The sequence below is a fragment of the Triticum urartu genome, chromosome 1 (genome assembly GCF_003073215.2).
Source record: "Triticum urartu cultivar G1812 chromosome 1, Tu2.1, whole genome shotgun sequence".
Classification (NCBI taxonomy): Eukaryota; Viridiplantae; Streptophyta; class Magnoliopsida; order Poales; family Poaceae; genus Triticum; species Triticum urartu.
Genome location: NC_053022.1, coordinates 519,599,304 through 519,608,827, shown reverse-complemented (window position 1 = coordinate 519,608,827; position 9,524 = coordinate 519,599,304). Strand labels below are relative to the sequence as shown.

The 9,524-nt window shown below is 46.9% G+C and overlaps 1 protein-coding gene across 1 annotated transcript; it reads right to left on the bottom strand.

The window, feature by feature from the left end:
* Window positions 1–1,680: 1,680 nt before the first annotated feature.
* On the bottom strand, window positions 1,681–6,985 carry LOC125524866 (probable alpha,alpha-trehalose-phosphate synthase [UDP-forming] 7). Its single transcript, XM_048689900.1, has 3 exons — window positions 4,793–6,985; window positions 3,674–3,947; window positions 1,681–2,590 (listed from the first exon to the last, which is right to left on the bottom strand). Exons 1-3 carry the CDS (start codon window positions 6,847–6,849, stop codon window positions 2,213–2,215), a joined length of 2,709 nt encoding a protein of 902 aa, XP_048545857.1. The 5' UTR covers window positions 6,850–6,985; the 3' UTR covers window positions 1,681–2,212.
* Window positions 6,986–9,524: the final 2,539 nt, after the last annotated feature.

Sequence of the window (9,524 nt, the reverse complement as noted above, 5' to 3'; positions counted from 1 at the left end):
GCCGCCGCCCCGGCGCCCCACTCGCCGCCCGCAAAAGGCACGACGCCGCTCCGGCCGCCGCCCTCCGCCCGACGTCGCCCCGCTCAGAGATCCCCCGCTCGTGAGAGGAGCCGCCCGCCGCGAGAAAAGGAGCCCCGCCGCCGCCTGCTCCATGAGAGCTTTGCCCGCAGGAGGCGCCGGCGACGGCGAGGGGTGGGATTGGGTGTGGTGGCCGGAGGCCTTGGCGATTTGGTCGCCGCCCGTGTCGCCCCTGGGGAGGGAGCGACGCGAGGGCCTTTTTTTTGCTCTGTGTAGTCGAGCTTGGTCGTGTTGTAGCTTGCTAATATGTACAGTATTGTGTTCCATGTGTTGATTGTTGTACTGATGAGACCTTCGGTTCAGTGGTGTAGATCATTTGTAGACTTGATTGCCGGTATCAGAGTTCAGGAGGAGCAGCATCAGTAGCTGTGATGTTTCGGTTTTCAGAGTGAATAAGAGCATCCTCCTCCGAGCTGTTGTTCATCTTGTATTATATAAGAGTAGTCAGTACGTTCGCCATTGGCTGATGCTCAGTTCAGTAGTATAGATCATTTGTAAACTTGGTTGTCAGTGTCAGCGTTCGGGAGGAGCGTCAGTAGTTGCGACGTTTGCCATTTTCAGAATAAACAAGAGCATCCTCTTCCTAATTGTTACTCCCTCTATAAAAAAATACTCCCTCTGTAAACTAATATAAGAGCGTTTAGAATACTAAAATAGTGATCTAAACGCTCTTATATTAGTTTACAGAGGAAGTATATAAGAGCGTTTAAATCACTACTTTAGTAAGGGAGTATTTATGTTCTGAAGATGCTCGACTTTGAATCTTTCTAGCAGAGTAGCGTCACACAAGTGCAATCTATTCTTCCCCAGGCTCGTGATGAATAAATCGGTGAAACACAACATTTTTTAGGGGAACGGTCAAAATACAACTAGGAGACCTTACTTATCATCAGCCTTATGAGTTGACATAAGCTAATGATAATAATCATTCCAAGTTCTAATGATGATGGACGGAAAATAGGTTTACAGTTTTGTTAAAGCACATCTAGATGTGCCATAAGTATTGCACATTTAAATCCTATGGCATTGATCTTACATAAAGGTTCGTGTGGGTACTTTATTTTTTTCTTTTCCTTTTGATGCTTAATTGAGTCACTTAGATGTGCAATAACTAGGATACATCTAGATGTGCCCTATGCATTCCCGTAGGTTTATGTCAATCTCCCTGCGCTGTGCTGCACTTGAAAATGAAAAAGAAATCTCCCTGCGTTGTGCTGCCTCATTCGAGCAAAACATTTATAAGCAAAAACTAATACCGAGCGAGGGTCAAGTATCATCAGCTAGGAAAAAAACAGCAGCAGCTTTGTGAGTTATTTTAGTCAATCGGTGTCTCAATTTGGACTGTGGAAAACAAATGGGCCTGAGTTTCAGCCGTCTAAGAAATAGTGACGTTAAAAGCCAAGTGATTTAGCGCAATTTAGCATGCTATAGCGCTGATAGTGGACATGGACATGGCGAAGAAATTGGCTATAGCGTAGCAGTGGCTCCTCTCAAACACTATAGCGCGCTATTTTTTTCGGTGATCATCAGCAATACGAACTACTGTAAGTTCACGACATTATGAATTATAGATAGCAAACTAAGGTAAAAGATAGCCAGATATAAGGGTGCACATAACTCTGTCAAATTATCATTTGAATCTCATCCTTGATATTCAGACACCTGCGCAACATTACAAGAAAAGAAAAACTAGGTTTCTTGACTACAATCTTTTTGTTAATCAAGCCGACAGACAAGCTGCAACAGTTGTCCTTTCCCCAGGTTTAACGCCAATATTCTCCATATCACGGAGAACACAAGAGAAACATGGGAGCACGAAAGATCAGCTATGCACATATGAGTCTTCTTGCAGCCAACCCATTGAAATGCAGTAACCAACCGAGGAACGAGGCTATTGTAGCTACCAGAATGTAACCCCTCTCCTTGCAGCTTCAGACTATATAACTCCCTTGTCCACCAGGAGAAACACATTTTCTTCTCTACAATGAATCATGAGTCCAAGAAATTAATGATTGTGACCTGTAAGATAGTTTTTGCCCTGCTGTGGGTCATTTGCCCACTGCTCCACCCCTTCGGATCAAAGAAAATAGTTTTAGTGAGTCAGAGCATCATAGTATGCAGATTCAGTTCCAGGCTAAGATCCTTCTATCCTTGTATTACTGAACTGTATTTGTTCATCACTGATGTCTAATGAGGAGACTGATGTAGCCAGGTCATCTGTCAAGCCTGCCGTTGGGTCTGGTTCTGAAACTTCTGCTAGTGCACTCAGCATACTGACTACTTCATATGTATCGTCCAGATAGAACTTGGCTTTGCTCGGTTTCTGCCCCACAGTACATGCAAACAGTGGTGTTTTTGGAGCAACAATGCCCTTTTTCATGGCATCCGCAATATTTTCAAACATATCCTCATCAGATCTATCATCACCAATGCATAAAACAAAATCTGCCTGTTGACCTTTCTCCTTCATTGATAAAAGTATCTTCTCGGCTATAAGACCTTTACTAACACCCTGCAGTACAAAGAGATAACCAAACGAATTAATGGAAATTCAGCAGCGGTGCAAAGATCAGAACAAATAAAACCTGAAATAATTTAGTAAAACCATTGTGGTTATTTTCCATATTTCTGATCGAATGACATTTTTGAAAAAATTAAAGCATCTAAAGAGGGAAAGAAGTGGATGCAATATGATGCATGCACTGCATATGACATACTCATGTAAACTAAACAAGGACAGTTTATTTTGTTCAAAGCTGGTAATAAGTATTAAGTAGATATGGTGAAGCAACCAAGGCCACATAAATAGAATAAAATTTGAATACAAATCACGAATAGCTTTTTAAGCAATATACTCATTACCTAATGTAAAACTGAAAGGCATTCACAATAGGATAAAATTGTGAAGGTAATAAATATAGAAAAAGCATAATCACCGCCCTGTTAAATCTACAAAAAGCCTAGTGACTACTTCATCCGTCTGGGCTTAAAAGGCCCGTTGGCCAAAACGCTGAGGTTGAGACCAATGCAAAATTAACTCGGCGCCAGTTACAGAAATGATTTAATTCCTCTTGCAATGCTGGCCACATGCACCAACGGGATAGAGGAAGGAATTTTTAAATCAGACATGCATTTGTCGTTGCCAATTACGCAAACGTAACCGATTAAATTCTGCATGCAGCCTAGCCCCTCACGCTTGCATGTGATGCAGCTCCTCTGGCTAATTAATTCACCAAATCAGCAGACGTAGCGCCAGCCAAACCCAGCGAAAAAGCAGGGAACTGATTACAAGCGGACTTAGAATTACGGGCATGCGATTGAGGCCCACTGGCCTTTTAAACCCGGACAGAGGGAGCACACCATAGTACTAATCACTTTAACCTGAAGTAATGTACAAGAAACAAAATGGCTTGTGTGATTGACACAGAAGTATTATGCAAACCTCAGGTAGGGGCACCAGCTAAATGCAGAGCAAGTCATAGGGTATCGCATACAGATATAAATGAAGGGAAAAATCATGTGCGCATATACTCTATGGATGGCACAAAATTTGGTGAGCTCATCTAATGGAATGCAAGAAATGGTAATGGCGAACCTGAGGTTTAACTTCAACAATGAACTGGCCGCTCTTGACTGAGACTGCTTCATTTGCTAGTACACTTTCCAGGTGATCAAGCATCTCCTTTGCCTGAGAAGACGCAAAGCCTTGGTCAGCATCCCTATGGTGCCACACCAAAGCAGTTTCTTTGGTTTCAATGTAGGATCCATCAGTTGCTTCTGTATAAAGATTCATCACTGGCTCGGCCATTTGCATCCATCCAATATCTGGGGACTGGGTACTGGTTTGCCATTCTTCATCTCTAGTCCACCTACATATGGAAACAACGTGTTTTATCATCTATTTAATTCTCTAGTGATTCCAAAAATCATGATCAGTCTGCAGTGATCTCCATTCTCCCCAGATAATAAAAACACTAAACAGAAATGGGCAGCCAAGAAACATGAACAAACATCTTATGACGTGTGCATGCCATGTTGAAGTAAAAGCAGAACCTGCTACATGAGTTTAATGAACATAACATGTATGATCTTACAGGTCCTAATTACTGACTCCGCTAGTTGGTCATTACAGTGAAGTACTCCCTCCGATCGCCAAAGGAGGGCGTACAATTCTGAGCGCGACAATTGAGAGAATCTCATGCAGTTTATTTTCCCAGATTTACCCTTGAAAGCGCCGCAAAATACTTGCTCCACGCGCCTCGATAACTAGCATCCGTTTAATATGGGCCTCACGCTGGCCATTCCTAGAGTGTGAATGCTACGGAGCAGCAGAATGTGCAGCCTTAGCCAATCGTGTTATGTGCATGCAGCGACAGGTAATTAATGTGAATCAGTAAAGCAGATCCGAGGGAGGGGTATTTTGCCGAGCACTGCATTTTTCTCCCACTTGACACCCTAATTTCATGGAGGGAGTACCAAACAAACAACTGGTGCATGTAGTAGCCTGACAAGGAACAAATGAAGAATTTCCTATTGATACAAGAAAAACGAACAAAAGTAAACTAGATTGCTATTTGCTCGATGAAGCAGAAAACACTGACACCTCTGCATCTGCACTTGACCTAGACTCCTATTCCTATTACGTCTGAATAAAGTACAGACTTCACTGCTAATCTGAAGCAAAATGTAGAACAGTGGTAATAAAAAATTGTACCTTAAGAAATAACCATGCTCTGCCGCGATGCCTAGAATTGGACATGAGGAGAACATTGATCCCAAGCTATTCTTGCTTCTTCCACTGACAATAAAGACGATGTTGTTCTTATCCGAGCATAGGGTATTAATGATGCTTACTAATTCTTCACTTGGTTTCTGGTAGAGAGAAGCCTGTGGCACCAATGTACCATCATAGTCAAGAAATATAGCTCTACTCTTTGATCTCCCATAAGACATTATAATTGAATCAAAACTAAGCTTTGAGAAATTTGGGTCTAGTGCCACCACCCTGAATCCAAATCCCAATCCAATGCCCCAACATGGCTTCCTGAAATGATCCTTGCAAGCCCTCTCCAGGTCCTGGATAAAGCTCCTTGACCAATATGCAACATCATGTGTGCTTACATAGCGGTAATGTTTTTCGTGCCTCAGCTCCTTGTCACGCTCTGACATTGATATGGCCTCATTTAGTGACTCCGCCGTTAATTCAACATTCCATGGGTTAATACGAATAGCACCACTCAGTGAAGGTGAGCACCCAATAAATTCCGAGACAACTAGCATGCTCTTGCGTGGCCCACTCACCTCAGGTGCAGACTCAGAGTTAGGTATGCCCTGTCGGCAGACAATGTACTCATATGGGGTCAAATTCATCCCATCCCTCACAGCCGTCACCACGACACACTCAGCGACTGTATAATATGCAAGCTTCTCCACACTTGGAACATTCCGGTCAATGAGAACAATTGGGCTGTACCCGGACTGGCCAAACTCCCTGTTAATCCTCTCACAACTATCCTGAATCTCAGCCCGAATGGACTCAATATCCTTTCCCTTCCCGCGCGCTGGGTTAGCAATCTGTACTAACACAGCCCTACCCCGCCACTTAGGATGTGTCTTCAACATATACTCAAATGCAAGAAGCTTCAGATTGATGCCTTTAAAGATATCCGTGTCATCCACACCAAGCAACACAGTCTTGCCCTCAAATTGCTGCCGCAGCTCAGCAACCTTCTGCTGCATTTCAGGTAATCGCAGCACTGACTGCAATTGACCCATATGGATTCCCACTGGCATGATCTTGATCCCAACAGTGCGACCATAGTAATCCAGACCAATATATCCACGCTTTGACTGGTACTCTATCCCGAGCATCCTACTACAGCAAGACAGAAAGTGCCTGGCATAATCGAATGTGTGGAATCCAATGAGATCACAGTTGAGCATAGTCCTGAGAATCTCCTCTCTGACAGGGAGGGATCGGTATATCTCTGATGAGGGGAATGGGCTGTGGAGGAAGAATCCGATGCGGAGGCGATTGAAGCGGCGGCGGAGGAAGGTGGGCAGCGCCATGAGGTGGTAATCATGGACCCAAACATAGTCGTCCTCCGGGTTGATGACCTCAACAATCTTCTCGAAGAAGTGCTTGTTGGCGAGGACGTAGGCCTCCCATGAGGCGCGCTCAAACCGACCACCGGCAGATGCACCGTTCTCACTGGGAGATTGGGCGGCGGCGTAGGGGAGCATGTAATGGAAGAGCGGCCAGAGGTAGCCCTTGCAGAAGTTCTGGTAAAATCGATCGTAGAGGTCGGCGGGGAGGAAGACGGGGGCGCAGCGGAAGCCGTCGATGAGGGTCTGCGAGACCTCTTCCTGCTCGGCGGCGGGCACGTCGGCGCGGAGGGTGCCGATGAAGAGCACCTCCATCTCGTCGGGGACGCCGTCGCGGAGGCGGAGGAGGAGCGAGTCGTCGTCCCAGGAGAAGACCCAGCCGCGGCCGTCCGGGCGGCGGCGCGCGACGACGGGGAGCTGGTTGGCGACGACGATGAGGCGCTCGCAGATGGCCGAGGAGGGCACATCGGAGGCGACGCTGCTGGTGGCGGCCCGCTCGTCGTCCTCGTCGTCCAGCTCCGACAGCGTGCCGGGCACCGTCATGACCCGCGGCATCCGCCTCGACCCGAACGACCCCGACCGGCGCCTCCCGCCGCCGGCCGGGCCGAGCGCCGCGAAGTTCCCCGCCGCAAGGTCGAGCAGGTTGGTGTAGGACCTCGACATCATGGCTGATTCCCCCGGATCGATCCCCGCCGGATCCGCGTAATGGCGAGTGTTTTATCCAAACCCTAGGTCCGCGCCTTTGACCCGATCCGGCGTTTTGGAGTTCGGGGGAGAATGGGGGAGGCGAAGTGGGGCGACGAGGAAGACGAGCACACAGTATATTCCCCCCTTGCTGCACCCGGCGCACATCGCCTGCCTCCTGGTCCACCCCTCACCGACCGGTGGGCCCTACCATTCCTGTCACCCACCGGCGTAGTGGACCCTGCCCACACGGACAGACCACGCGGCGGAGAAAAGAGGATAAGGTGGTGCGTGCCCCACCGGCTCCAGCTGGCGTCACGCTGCCACCTGACGACCCTGGGACCCACCCGAACGGACGCGCGGGATGGCTCGCCCCACGCGACGGACGGTCGAGACCAGCCGGGGGCAACAGTTTGTGGATAAAGAATTCCCCAGGCCATTTGGTCCGGCGCTTTCATGAGACGTCCCGGTCCCCCTTCCCGTTCCCGCAACCGAGCGACAGCGATAGCCCAAACGCGGTGGCCCGGTACACGCGTCCGGCAGCCCCGCTGCCGCGTCGACGCTGCTCATGTGTCCGTGACTGGGCGCGACGCTGTCCACGAATTTGATCTGCGGCGAGGTGGCCAGCCCGGTGACCTGGCGCCACATGGGCCACCCGTGGCACGCACGGCATGTCGGCGAGGCCGCGACTGCGACCGTCCGTGGCCACGTCGCCCTCGGATGCTCAATCCAGGTAGGCAGACAGTCATCCATCGAGACGGACGCCACGAGGAGCATCAGGCGGAAGGATATGCCTTGTTAATTCGCGCGGCAGACAACCAGCTAACAAACAGCTAGAGAACAGATGGGCAGTGTTTTCTAGCTCTGTCTTTGGAGGAAAAAAGGACAAGCAATCTTAGTGGCTAATTAAGCGTGAGGCAGGCGCACTGGCCACCCAACTCGTGATGATAGTCTGACCAGCATAGCATATCCCTTGATTTTTATTCGGATAACGTGCCCTTTGCCGTTGCCGCTAGGTAGGTTCAACTTCAATCCAGTGGTGCAATTTGGTTTAGGAATATCTGATGATATAGTATTGCCAGTTGGCCATGTAGCATAAGGCAAGTTGTTGTACGTACTGGTCAAGCTTTTGACGATGGAATCTCCAGGTGAGGATCAGTCGGGTTGGGGCCGCATATTGTTCGCTTTCGCGTGTTGTATAATTGTATACTACTACTCCCTCCGTTTCAAAATAATTGACTCAATTTTATATAGAGTTAGTACAAAGTTAAGTCATTTATTTTCAGATGAAGGGAGTACATGTATTAGTGCTCCTCCATGGCCTTGTCTCGAGTCAAACTTTGTAACATTTGATCAAGTTTATATATACAAACAAATATTTACATGCACAATACCAAATCAACCATTAGAATCGTCATCCAATATATTTTTATACCATATATATTTGTTATTGTGACAGTTAAAATTGTTTTTGATAAACTTGGTCAAACTCTATAAAGTTTGACGCTAATATATGGAGTAAATAAAGATGAAAGGAGTATGTTGATAACTTTTTAAAACTCTGCATTATTACATGACCAGCTTGACCTACGGTTTGTTCAAACTCTTCGTAATTGTATGATGCTTTTTACAAAAAAAAATAAGAGTGTTCTGGACAAGCTCTGCCGTGAATAACAAGTTGTGATGACGACATTGTAGCTTGTGTGTAGAGCCACCATTGCTTTGACTACGACTCGATCTCTTCCTACTGCCAATGTCTTCATCGGTCATGAGTCTTTGCACGTCTGCTCAAAGCAGAAGCGGTTTTTTGAATGTTACTTGCGTTGCACGCTTAGTTGACGTTCATGATGATTTTAATGAGGGGTTTTAAGATCTAGTAGCGGCGCTACAGTTAGCGACACATGCATGTGGCGAAAACCTGAGTTTCTTGGTGAAAAACCTGAAGATGTCATTGGTTGGGCCAGTAAGGCCAATGGCGGCGCACATACATTGCCCCTTGTTCTCAGTAGTGAAAAATCTCTTGATCGAGATGTTTTTCTGTGTTTTCTTTACTCCCCCGCGTCTTTTGAAGAGAGGAGAAACAATATAATTTCTCGAAAAGTAGGTGTAACCCCCTCTCCCATGCATCAAGTGACGCACACGGGAATTTATTATTTTTCTTGAGTTCATGCACCTGTTTTAGAAATTTGGTGGTATGTCTTCTCTATTAATCGCCTCAAAAAGTGACGAGGAACTCAAAGGTTTGACTAAAGACATGGAGATAACCACTCTTGCTGGCGTGTTTTGCTCGGTGTTACAAGCTCTTCTGTCTTCACCCCTTCCGCAGCTCGGACCACCTCCGGGGAATGGTTGACGAGTGTTACAATCTTTAATGAGGGAATTCAAGATCTAGTTTGGGTGGACAATCAACACCATAGATGCATGGTGAAAACCCTCGAGATGACCTTAACTTGACCGGTAAGGCAATCGTTGCACACTGACATTGCCCCTCGCTCCCTGTAGTGAAAAACTCTTGACTGTGGTGGTTTTGTTCCTCCCTTTACTACTCCTATGTGTCATTAGGGAGAGAAGAAACAAGATAATTTCTCAAAAAGCAGGTGTAACCCCCTCTCCCCTGCATCAAGGGATGCACAAGGCCATTTATTGATCCCCTTTGT

Excerpts from the sequence above, each read along its gene's own strand:
- LOC125524866 (XM_048689900.1), bottom strand. The coding sequence starts at position 6,849 with ATGATGTCGAGGTCCTACACCAACCTGCTCGACCTTGCGGCGGGGAAC. Across the intron at positions 3,948-4,792 it reads GAGCATGGTTATTTCTTAAG|GTGGACTAGAGATGAAGAAT; the intron begins GTACAATTTTTT and ends TTCCATATGTAG. Across the intron at positions 2,591-3,673 it reads TTGTTGAAGTTAAACCTCAG|GGTGTTAGTAAAGGTCTTAT; the intron begins GTTCGCCATTAC and ends TTTGTACTGCAG.